This window comes from Rhinolophus sinicus, chromosome 3 (genome assembly GCF_057876585.1).
Source record: "Rhinolophus sinicus isolate RSI-liver-muscle chromosome 3, RSI-T2T, whole genome shotgun sequence".
NCBI classification, from domain to species: Eukaryota; Metazoa; Chordata; class Mammalia; order Chiroptera; family Rhinolophidae; genus Rhinolophus; species Rhinolophus sinicus.
Window position 1 is genome coordinate 85,842,002 of NC_142503.1, and position 12,775 is coordinate 85,854,776.

Sequence of the window (12,775 nt, forward strand, 5' to 3'; positions counted from 1 at the left end):
TTCAACCCCATTTGTTCTGATCGAAACATCCTTCCCTTTGAATTCTCTTTTACAACTTATGTGTGTGTGTGTGTGTGTGTGTGTGTGTGTGTGTGTGTGTGTGTGTTTTAATTCTCATATAGCTTCACTGAAGGGGGAAACCTTCTGAAATCCAGATGAGATCCATATAGTTCAAGACCCACTGACCTACCAAAATATAAGAATTATTTGCTTGGCGATCACTTCAGTTCTTCAGTCAAAACCCATCATCTCTTTTAATGCATTCCCAAAGGTAGTTCTAACCAAAATTTAGCAGATAGAGATCTCAGCTCTAGAAGCAATGTGCCAACCTGACCCTCTTGAATATCCTTAGAGCTCTCAAAATAACATTACAAACAGCCCAACTGCTGGTCAATTGACTATGAATACTTTAACACCCTTTCACTCCTTAGCAAAGACTTTGTTCCAACTGCTAAAACCTTTAGCTTAAAAGGAACTTGCGACAGCACTGTAGTTTGTAGTGAAACTTCAGTGGGAGAGAATTAGACACCAATGGGCCCATTCACTCTGCAGCAGAGTGGAACGTAAGCAGCAATGGTGACACTCTTTTAAAAAGACGAAAGCCCATACTAACTACACCCAATCCACTGCCAACCCAACATCTATATATGCAATTATAACATGTATATACACACACCTATGCAGTACACAGAGGTACCGTACAAGGCACCAGTCTGATCCCTATGTTAGTCTATAATGATGATCTAAGTCGTGCCTAAGGCAGAAATTTCACCTGTTTTCTTTCCCCATCTATAACCTTAAATGTACAGATTAAGAGGGTTATTATTTATTGACAACAACCCTAGTGAAGAAGGGTTATTTCCACTATGACGTTGCTAAGGATAGTCCAGCATTTTCTTAGTTCTGGCTTCCATGTCCTACCAGAAGGCAACATTTAGGAATAAGTCATTTAGGAATAAACTGTTTAGTATTCAAGCAAAACCCTTGATGTTCACATCACTGGCAGGTTCAGAGTGCTGGCAATTGAAACTATGTTGTGCTGAAGTAATTACTATGAAAAACTTCCAGTGCTTAATATTAAAGAATAGAATAACATGATACTTCTACCTCTTCTACACCTCTAGAGTGTGTTCAACATGGCAATTATCTCCATTCAAGAAGCAGAGAGTTTAAAATGCCTTGAAACTCAATTATACCCATGACTTTTTAAACATACACTTCAAAAGGCACATTCAGATCACGAAGCAAAATCTTTTCCCCCACTTATAAAGAATAGATTTTATCCCTCTCCCTTGAGATATCTTCAGGTATAAGACTGACTTCTTTTTAGCTTTGGGGCCCACTTTTTTTCTTCTTTATTCAAGCAGAGGGATGACAGAGCAAATGATGAAAGACGAAGGGATCCCATCTGATAAAGACTGTTCGAAGTGCAACTCTCCCAAATGTCACTACCACCCAGCCTAGAGGTACCACCATTTTAAAAGACCAGATTGCACACTTGTTAACCAAAAACACATTACTTTGATACTTTTAAGAACGTAAAGAAACCAGGAGTTTATGATTTATGATTTAAGTGCTTGTGGCTAAAATAGCTTTCCAATTATCGAGGGCCTCTTAGGAAGAGCAAGAATGCATTATGTGCTAATGACCACAACCAGGGGTCCCTTCTCGACTCTTTTGTCAGAGCCCAAGCAGATCCTCCCCGCAGTTTCACCATTAACATGTCTGTTTCCTGTCAGCCCACTCAGAGATAATGTCATTTATCTCGGGGAGGCACATGCCCAGTCATTAGCTTCTATAAAAGACCTCAAACAAAGGCCGGATAATGTTTTACCCAGGGCTCTTACGAAAATCAGAACCCAGAAGCTTAGCTTCTAAAAGTCAAGGATTCAAAAAGTTAGCGTTAGAAGAATATATTCTTCCTTATCAACAACCCTAGACCACAGCTCCGAAGGAGAGCAAGGTCTCTGTAAACATCAGTCCAAAGCGCTATCCCCCACAATTAGATTAACCGATAAAGGCTGACCAGGGTTAGCCTTGAGAGCCTTTGCCCCCCCCCCCCGCCCCCGCCCCTTGCCTCCAGGGGGAAAATTGACAGAATAATTCAGGTACTGACTAAATAGTTAGATCTTTGAAGAACTGACCCCTCATTGTGATGGCCTGCAGGAACAGAATAACCATTAGAAAGTGTTCAATGGCTAGGCTTCTGGAAATCTTTTAAATAAAAGTGGAACTGGTTAAAATAAATGTAGAAACATGTGTTTTCACAGTGTTGCTCATATTACTGCAATTTCAAGTTTCTATGAAGTACCAGGTGAACTTTTTTAAATTAAAAAAAAACACACACACAGACACAGTCAAAATTGGAGCAAATCTCAGCCATTCAATCCTTGTTTTTCATGCTGAAAACGAAGAACAGATGGTACTTTCCATGTTGTTTGAATCTGGTTATTGAACACCTCTGTGGTTAGGGAGATTTCTGCTTAGCACTTTCGGCATACATTTCATTTACTAACTATAAAATGCTGCTTAGGAAAAATAAGTCTTTATAACACTCTAATTAAAACCATTTTGCAGCCAAGCAATTTCACTTGAAGAGCATTCTTAACCTCATGACATTTGGACAATCAATCCCTCTCCCCGCCTTTTTTACAGACTATTTGCAAAGTTATTAAAAGTTGCTAAACATTATTTTGCACAATCTTGATCAGTTGTGTGTATTTTTAAAATCTCTCCAGCAGACGTCAAATATTAGGCTCGGAACTCAGTAATGTGCCGAAGTTCATACAAATACTCCAAGCTGCATGGGTTCTCATAGAAAGCTACCTTGGCGAAAGAGGCAGCCCCGCTGCACCCACCTCAAAAGCCCTATCACCCTCTGAGGGAGCCTATAGAAAAGTAAGGAGCTGGATCAATGCTGATTGGGAGCCACCCTTTAGTTACCAACGTTTTTAACAGCTAAATCCCTTGTGTAGCTTTCAAAACAGTTTGCTGTCAGACAACAATGGACTTTGTTCTTTAATTATAGCAAGTGACCTTTCTGCCCTTTTATTTCACAGTAGATAAACTGCACTCTCTAAGCAGAATGTGTAGGGGGCACTATATTTGGGAGGGGGGTAACACATATTATCCACAAAACTCATTAATCAAAATACATTCTTAAACTGCTCACATTCACTTAGAAACCGTGCCAGAATTCCCTAGTGAAGTGTAAAAAGGCTTCCACAAGAGAATAAAATACAATGAATGATATCCTTTATAGACAGGTCCATTTGTAGACACCACCTTTAGGCTGTTAAGGACCAGCTTAGTGAAAGCAGTGTGATAGTGGAGAAATAATTCTCTTTGCTGAATATGTACTGAGTAGTCAGAACCCTAAGACAACTATAAGCTCTCCTGTGCTTTTCATGTCTGCTTAAGTATCAGCTGTGTTTAAGAAATCTTCTAAGTATTTTTGAATTCTCCAACGATCAAATAAACCCATGTAACTCTAACCATTTAGCCCAGCCGAATGCCTATGTCTGATAAGTCCAAGCTGTAAGACAGCTAAGGAGGATGCATGCAGAAGCGCCTCAACACAAGCTATTATGCTTCAAAAGAAAGGAGGGGGGAGGTGGAGAAGCAGGTTTTTAACAACCAAAAGCCAACCCGTCAAATCTACTTATTCAGACATGTCACTGGTGGCTTAACCACAAAATGGGCTATAGAAATATAGCTCAAACATCTTAGAATTATGGCATGTTTTGATTTTGTTCACGTATTAAGGGAGTGGTGACTTTTACAACATACTTGTGGTTTCCACATAAAGGAGTAGAACACTCATTGATTTAATTAGGTTTCATAAGGTCCAATTTATCATGTTTTACATGACTTTGTGTAGTGAAGAAACAGAATAAACACACCAAAAATAGACATTTAAGCATGCTGTGAAAATTAACCGGTGACAGCCAGTCTTATGAATCTCCTGTGAACCTTCCAACAAGGAAGGAATAAAAAAGCACACACACATATCCCCACTTCGTTTTTCACATTTGGCCCATCATGAGCCACATCTGATGGCTGAAAAATTAATCATCTCCACTTTTGAGGCACTTACTCTTCACAAACCCAGGTAATCAAACAAGGCTGAAATTAAAACACTATACAAAATGTCAAAAAAAAATCTTTCTCAAGATGCCTCAGTGTTGAAATATTTTTGTCAGGTGAAGCTTGTCCTACTAAATCTTTACCTCCTAAATAGGTATCCTCCTGTTTTCAGGAAGTATTTCCTAAATTGAGGTCTAATTTACACAACCACGAGTTAGTGAAATTAGAGTTACTACCCTGGGTGGCATCTGTGCAAGGGAGTGCCATCTCTGTGTGCCAAGGATGAAAGCATTCTTAAGAGAGGTAGTGCTGGGGCGTGGTGGGGGTGGGGAGGAAAGCCTGAAGGAACGGTATTCCTGAGCAACACCCAGCTTGACAGAGAATGGCCAACACGGCAGGATTCAGATCGCTAGGAGCCATCCCCTCAGTGCCCCTGTGCGCCAAACTCCAGTGGCTATGGTTGGCAGGGGACTGAATCTAAATGCACTGAGCTCTCTCCCCTCCCCCATCCCAGGCCCATCATGACTTGTTTGCTCTTCATTTATGTAATTCGTATTATCACATTTATACTGCTCTGCCTGAAGATGAGTTGCATGGATATGAATAATTTAATTCTTCCATTCTTCATCCAGTTTCCTCTGTGACTGGAAAGTGAAAAGAACACAAAAACTGGAGAACCGACACCATGCTCTAATCTCAGTTGCCATGACAGCAGCCTTTGAGATACTGAAATGTTCCGATTGCCAGCTAAACAAAATTGTTGAATGTGAACATTTGGCTGGAAGATTAAAAGGCTAAGGGGAATGCAAAAGGGCAGTACCTCCCACATTCCAGGCAGCAGTGAATCCAATCAAATGGCTCTGACTCCTTAACCACAGCCTTTGTGAGCACTGGATTAGGGCAATTCATCTAGATAGTTAGAGCAGATTAGAACTGCAATTTGAAGACTATTGGCAACAAAAGTAAATGCCCTACTGTACTGAGTAATAAGATTTCAGAACGCCTTTTAGCAGAAATTATGTGAAACTACACATTCAAACATAAGAATGAAAATCTAGGATTTTTAAAAAAATCCATTTAAATTCATCAATGCAAAATGCCGTCTAACCAAGAGGACATTATGAATAAAAGAAGTGCTCAGAGGCTTTTGGCGGTTTGGGCATTATCTACACCTTAATTTACCTTCATCAACTTCTAAAATCATCAAATCAAAACTTTATTCCTGTACTCCCACTTAAACCTTGAACATACAAACACAGACATATAAAGGATTAAATAGAAAGCAGTGAACAATTGTACACAAAAATAATTACCCAAAGACATCTTATAATTCTGATCAAGTTAGAAACAGCAAAAGTCAATTTAATAAGCATATTTCCAAACAACCACGCCACAAACCACATACGAATTTTGCTTCTACAAGGCACAACCTGTAGAATTAATCTAAACATTAATTTTATAGAAACATCATTCACACCCCCAGCTCACTCCCCACCTGCCTGGTGGACAGAGCACCTTCAATCCTGGGATATTAGTCAATGCACAACAATCACCAAACCGGTAAGTCACAGGCCTCCAGCTGCAGAACCCTGGGGGCTGTTTTTCAAACGCAGTGTCTAACTAGCCTTGAAGACAACGACAAAGATGGGAGGAAGGGTCCAAATTGCCTAAATCAAGAATCCCCACTGCTCAAATGCAACACGTAATTCTACTATCTTTTGGCTGGGTTTGCACATTTCAGGAACACCAACCCGCCAAGTCTACTTCACTTTTATTCCCAACCTTTCAGCTCCCTACTCAAGCTAGAAATCCAGGTGATAACCCTCTTGAATCTCCAGCTAAGAACTGGGCAAGAGAACAAGGGTAGAGCCCTACCCAGCAGCCACCAAAACCATTGCAGTCTTTCTACACAGTTATGAAAACCAAGGACACCAACCAAGGTTGGGGTTTAATTCTGGACCAATGAGAGGAACCCATTCAAGGATGATATCCTTTGAGAGAACTATTTTGAGAAAAATAACGAAAAAATAAATGGGTTGAGGATGGAGTATGAATTAGAATCCCCAACATACCTCTCCAGGGAAAAAACGGTAAACCCTTCACCTAAGGACACATTACCAGAAACACTAAGGCATGTTATTAAAACAGAAAACAGTTCTCCTTAGGGGAGAAACCAGGACAAGAGTCAAGTAGGTACATGTACAGGTTTTCTATTAAAAGCACACAACTGACTGACTTGGGCCAGGAGCCCTTCTGCAGGGCAGGAGCCCTTCTGCAGGGCAAAAGGTACTTAGAACACCCAGGCCCTCCCACCTGGGAACCCAAACAAACACTAGCACCACCAGCAGCAGAGGCAGCAACAGCAGAAGCAAGAGCTAAACAGTGCACCCAAGTAAGCTACCCCATACCAAATCTTCATGGAAAGGATGCATATAATAGAAATCTCACAAGGAACCAGAGAGCATGAATAAGAAATGTAAGGCACAGAGGCACAAGCCCCCCCGCCCCCCCCACCACCACCACACACACACACACGCGCACGCACAGATGCACACACACAAATGCACACAAAGAGGAAAGTGGGAGATCTAGGAAGGCGACTTTATCCTACCTTCTCCGTTTTCAGTTTCTTGATTCGCCTGTGGCTCTCCTCCTCCTCCTCTTCCTTCTTTACCAACATACAGTTTCCCATGAGCCCTGAATCCGGGGCACTTTTGCTAACTTCCCCTGCAGCCGCGACGCTGCCACTCCCAGTGCCCCCGCAGTGGAAGGGGCTCGCACCACCTCCATTGCTCTTGGCCCCAAAGCCATAGAGGTGCCCCCCGGAAGGGGCCTGGCTGCCACTGCCATTCTGGTGGCCCTGAAGCAGGTCGTGCTTGTCCTTCCTGGATTTCCCTGCATCCTTATCCCGCTTGGCGCCTCGGCTGCTCTGGCTTTTACCTGGCTTCTCCTCTTTGCTTTTCCCACAGGAGGCCGCCCCCGCGGTGGCAGCGGAGGTGCCGGTGCTGGTACTATTGCTGTTTGGGTTGCCGCCGCCGCCGCCGCCGCTGCTCACACTTTGACCCAGTGCTGAATTCATGCCAGTTGCCTCTCCAGGGCGCCCTTGGACTTCCTGCCTCTTGCCAGTGCTGCTGATCTCGGGAATCCCATACAAGGCAGCAGAAGGCAGAGATTTATTAGCATCCTTAGAAGTTTTACTCCTTTTCACTTTTGATTTGCTGGTCTCTTTGTGTGAATTCCCCTGGGGAGCAGAGGGCTGAACAGAAGCAAATTTTAGGCCATCAGCTAAGGCTGCGGTAGCACCGGCCCCACTGGAGGCCAGACCTCCACACTCTTTAGAGTTGCTGCTGCTAGTGGTATTGGTGGAATTATTCATCTCAAATTTCTGTCGGTCCTTCTCCAAATCAGCGTCCAAATCAATTATTAAATTTCCAACCCCGATTTCCCAATCATCGCCACTGTCATAAGTATCAACCGTATTTGGATCCACACCTTTTCCTGCAGTAGAAATGTTCACTGACATCCTGAAGATGAGCTCTCTAGAATAAAAATCCGATGAACTTTCCTTTGGAGATGAGGGGACATTCGTTTAGCTCCGCTGGGCTTTCTCTTAGGGAAAAAAAAAGAAATCTTCTAATCTTCCTCTTCTCTTTCCTGCCCCAGGAATGTGTCCAGGGATTTTACACCCTTCAGTCCAGGTCCACCTTTTCCTGTGAAGGGGGAAAAGTCGAATATTTCTTGTCTGGGTGTTACCAGAATAAAAAACGATTAATATTGGGGAGTCAGTAAAGGGTACAGGGAAGGAGGGAGAGTAAGGTGGCTCATGTATTGTCTCCACAGTCCAATATCAGGTATAAAGGAAAATAACCAAGCCCCCCAAACATACCCATGACAGTAAGCATCTTACAGTAGCTAAAAAAGAAAGCCCCTTTAGCAACAACACAAGGATAATCACTTTTTAAAAAGCATTAAAATAGCTTAAGGATCTGACTCAAGTCCAGAAAGGTTTAAAGAAAAGAAAGAGCTGAAATTTTTTTCTAGCACATACATGTGATATCACAGCCTCAGACAAGAGGGAGCAACACGGCTTTAAACATCCCTAAACATGTCCTAGATCTTGCAATTTAAAAGACCAGACCCTGGAAGTTCTCTGAGGTTTACTTTCAGAATGATGTTGCTAAATTCTTATTATTTCTAATTTTATTACTTCTTTTTACAAATTGGGCAATCTGGTTTTTGTTCCCAGTAAGGAACAGAAAAAACAACCAATAATCCCCCCCACACACACACATACATACTCCTCCTCTTATCCTCTGTTCCCCAACAGTTTCTACAATTTTATTTTTGGAACATACACACGTCTTTTAAGAGCCTTTCTCTATAGAAAAGACAGTGTTAGATAAAAAGCTAAATAAATGCCTTTTGAGAAAAAAATACATCTAAACTATTCTACCATATTCCTAGGTCACAGACTTGCTCAATCTGCTAAATATGCTGCTACTGACTATCCAGGGAAACTGATTAAGACATACACTTTAAGTGATCTGCGCCAAGGTGGCCTCAATGACCGCAAATGAGTGTGTGTTTGACAAAGATCAGTTAAAACGGTTTTTAAAGGGATCAGCCCCCTTTTAACAGTTGATTGTCAAGAAAAATAAATAAATATACATACACACACACACAGACATTGCTTACCTTTAATCCTTTATCATTTTTTAATTAGGCCAGCAAATCAAAATGCCTTTCCCACTCCACTCGGCAAACAAGCCTGTGCCTCATTTTACTTAAACACCAAATGATCAAGAAGGAAGAAACCAAATAACACATCTCAGCCAGAATAATCACTCGATAACATTATTCCACCTCCCCACCCCCCCTTTTGGCAAACGGATCAGGAGTCCTTTTCTCCTTAAAAAAATGTGTCACTGTACAGCTGGAAGATAATGTTTCACATTCACAACAGAAGCACCAAAGGTTTTTTTTCCTCTTAACAAGCATCGAGAATAATAGTTTTTTTTTAAATAAAAAAAAGAGAGCTTAGAGAAAAAAGTTTTCCCAACTTCTCATTCCGCCTTCAGTTCCAGACTTCAGAGTCACCGTGATCAGTAAGTAATGATCCCATGTAGCAAACCTACAGGCGTCCGCTAGTAACAAGACAGAATGTGCTAACATCGGGATAAATTAGTGAAAGGGAAGAAAGAATAAGAAGAAAGGACTGAAAATCTGGGCTGGATTCCGCCTGTTAGTCGGGAAGTGGCATTTTTCCGCCCGTCCTGACAGATTTGATTTCTTGAACTAACTTAAGAGGAAAGGAGGGGGAAGAAAGGGGGGAGAGGTGGAGGAGGAGGAAGAAAGGGTGGGATGAGAAGCCGAGCCAAAGGAGAAAAAGAAAGGTGTGGAGGCTCCGGGAGGGGAGCAGATGATTCAGTGAGCTGATAAACCAGTTATAACAGCATTCGCTCGGGGCGGGGGGAGGGGGGGTGACGGAGGGGGAGGGAAAATAACGGCGATTAAAATTGGTTCAGTCTTCGAAACCTAAAGGATGTGATGTTTTCCTCTTTTATGTTGTTTTAAGAAAAAGGAACCGAGTTCCTAGTATAGTCCCCGAGGGGGAAAAACCCGCTGTCGCTCAAGCCAATCAGTCAGGCGGTAATTCGATAATTAGAGTCAAAAAAAGATTTTTTTTAAGGCGACCTTTTCCAGGACAGTTTTCCCTATTTATAGTCGCAGCAAACGGTGCGTCTCCCTTTTATTTATTTTTCTCTCCTCCTCTCTCGCCCACCCCCTCCTGTGTTTAGTCAGATGGCCCCGGAGCTTGGCTTAGTATTTTTAATTAGCTGGCGTTTGGAAGCTAAAAGCAGTAATGAATTGTTGATGGATTGGAAGTGGAGAGTCGCTTTGCTGGAAATGTCGGGGCTGGGAGAGGGGGATGGGCGAGTTAGCAACAACCAACCATCTAAAAGGAGCGATTTTGTTACAGTGCAAGCCTTTCACATCACGTGAGGATCAAGGGCTCAATTGGTTGTCGTGAGAACAAAAATGGTGACAAGCGTATCAAGAAAATACTGATCTGGTCTTTAAAAAAAAGCTGAAGGTCTCTCCCCTCCCCCTGCACACACTCTTCACCACAGTCGCCTACCACCACCCCCCCTGCAGTGGGCGCAGCTACAAGTTATGAATGTGAAACATTTCTCGCAGATCTAGGCTCTCGGAAGTTAGGAAGGAGTGAAATGTAATGAGCACAAGAGCAAAGCAGATGTTTTAAAGAAACACCTTATAAACCTTTCCTCAACTTATCTCCAATTTGTAGGCATTCCCAAGAGGCCAGGGATAGGGACGCCTAGGCGAGGGAGGAGGGCACCTCTAAGCTACTTGGTTTTTAGGGACCCCCTCATGTCTTAAACAAAGAAAAATATCTTGCTGGCTCCCAAGCCAGGTCCTGTAATAAATATTAATACACCATTGTTACTGTTTGTGGGTTTGTTTGGGTTGGGTGGGGCTTTTTTCCCTTTAATGGTGTTTTGCTGCTTGCTTTTTTAAGGAGGTGGAAAATGGTAATTATAACCATTACATGTAATGGGTGACTATTCCCTTGTTTAACATTAAATTATTGGGCAGTAGGATGTGACAGGAGACAGAAATCGGCTTGTTCTACCCTTGCCCCCATTTTCCTGGCTCGGTTTGGAAGAGGGTCTAGCCCAGCTAGGACAGGAGAGGGAGGGGGTGAGGTGAACCAGAGAATGGACACTGCAGATCAGGATATGTAACTGTGTCACTTTTATACTCCTTGGGTTAGAGCCCAAAAGGTAATTTACTCTAAGTTACCCCGAGTGCCCAGTCAAGCTTAATTTGTGTGAAGAAGTTACAAATGCTTCACCCTCCACTGACTAAAATTCACCTTTCTTGGGTTGTTGTTCTCAATGCAAAAGCCAAACCCTGTAACTAGTTCCTCATTTCAATGCATAAAACTCGCACATTCCCCTGCATGAAGTCCCCGCTAAGTGCTATATAGAGACACACCACGCAACCGTACTTACGGTCTGTATTGGATCGAGTTGACCTTTTCCTTCTAACTGCATTGAATGTGTTTGGTTGCAGCCGCTTTATTTTGGAAATTATAATCTCTTCAACAAATTTATTATTAAAGAAGATGGACCATCAAATGTCACAGACTGTCCTGTGTATTTTTTATAAAAGCAAAAATTAAAATTAAAAAAAAAAGAAAACAAAAATCCCCCTGGTGCACACACACAAGCTTGTTCTGCAACACTGAAATCAGGACTGAAACAACACACACAGACACACACACACACACAGACACACACACAGGGGGAGTGGAGCAAAAGGAGCTCTCAGCCTCTATACCTGAAAGGGACTTTTCTTTGTTCCCATTGCCCTTTCGGACCAGGCCAATCAGAGAGCAGCTTTTATGAAACTGGGCTCTCTCATTGGCTAGCTGCTTTCTCTTGGCTACTGTAGGGGGTTGAGAAATACACACGTATAAAACACACACTGAGAGCGGGTGGGGGTGCTGTGGGGGGTGGTTGTGGAGACAAAGCGTTTTATTTTCCAACTAGATTGGGGTACAGGAACCTCCTGCAGTAAGAAGGGGGAAAAATGGTGCGCCCGTTTCAATTACTACATCATTCACATAAAACACTTATTTCTTGAAACAAACCTCAAACAGGCTGCGAGGAGCGGATGTCGGTAAATACAAGTTTGATTGTGTTATCTTGGGGGAAATAATGTATGTGATCACTCGGTGGCAGAGGGAAGCCAAATGAGCCACTAACGCGTAGCGAGGAAAAAAGGGAGGCTGGCTGCGAGACTGAGCGTTTTGTTGGCTTCCCTTCCGTGTCGCAAGGACTCGGCAGCGCGAACTCCCAAGACTGATTTTTCTGTGTGGTAGCTCCTGGCTTTCAACCCTCCCCCCACCACTTTGCCCTTCTTCCATTTTTTTTTTTTTCCCCTCGTGTCTCTCTTTTTACTCGCAGATTAAATAAGAAAAATCGATCTGGGGGTAAAGGCGGTGGTGGAGAAACAAGTGTAACCCTTTTGTTTCCAGTCTTCTGGTCTACAGGCACTGAAGTGCGAACGCTGGCAACCATTTAACCACCACTACGTGAACGGTTCTTCCCTGGAATTAGTAACAATCTTTCCCTCCTGGTCCTATGCGGCTCCAAAAAAATACAAAATAAAATAAAGTCCCAGCCAACCTTATTAACACCTCAGGCCGGCCTTATATATTTTTTTAATCGATTTGTGGGAGATAAATATACTGGGAGGATTAACCCATTCAACAGTTCCAGCCCGCAGTTTTAAAACTGACAGATTGTTAGTTCACTTTCCCACAAATCTTAACCTTGGGGAGAAAATGGTGTGTGTGTGTGTGTGTGTGTGTGTGTGTGTGTGTGTGTGTGTGTGTGTGTCAAACTCCTCTGACTGCTACACCACGCAATATACCCTAAGCACAGAAATATTTTAGAATTTATTGTAGGACAAAGGCCAGTAACCAAATTAATAGGACTCTGAGGTCACTGGATAAGAAAGGTTAATATGAAATAAGTTCAGTATTGTACTGCAACAACTAATATACTTAAGCTAATGTATTTGTGTATATTATGCCTTTAGAGCACTTTTATTTTTAATTTCTCATTGTTATTTTCCATTACTTTTAGAAACTAGAATA

The 12,775-nt window shown here is 42.4% G+C and overlaps 1 protein-coding gene across 5 annotated transcripts in view; it reads right to left on the bottom strand.

The window, feature by feature from the left end:
* ZNF608 (zinc finger protein 608) overlaps window positions 1–11,384 on the bottom strand; it is a 104,508-nt gene extending 93,124 nt beyond the window's left edge. For 2 of the 5 annotated variants that reach the window (XM_074328550.2, XM_074328549.2), the window contains exons 1-2: window positions 8,782–9,434; window positions 6,698–7,796 (exon numbers count right to left, since the gene is read on the bottom strand). In XM_074328550.2, the coding sequence (XP_074184651.1) occupies window positions 6,698–7,609 (912 nt within the window). In that variant the 5' untranslated portion in view covers window positions 7,610–7,796; window positions 8,782–9,434. Of the gene's footprint in view, window positions 1–6,697; window positions 7,797–8,781; window positions 9,435–11,123 lie in introns of those variants that run through there. The other 3 variants (XM_019728034.3, XM_019728032.3, XM_074328551.2) reach the window with 3 other exon arrangements.
* Between the last annotated feature and the right edge of the window lie 1,391 nt (window positions 11,385–12,775).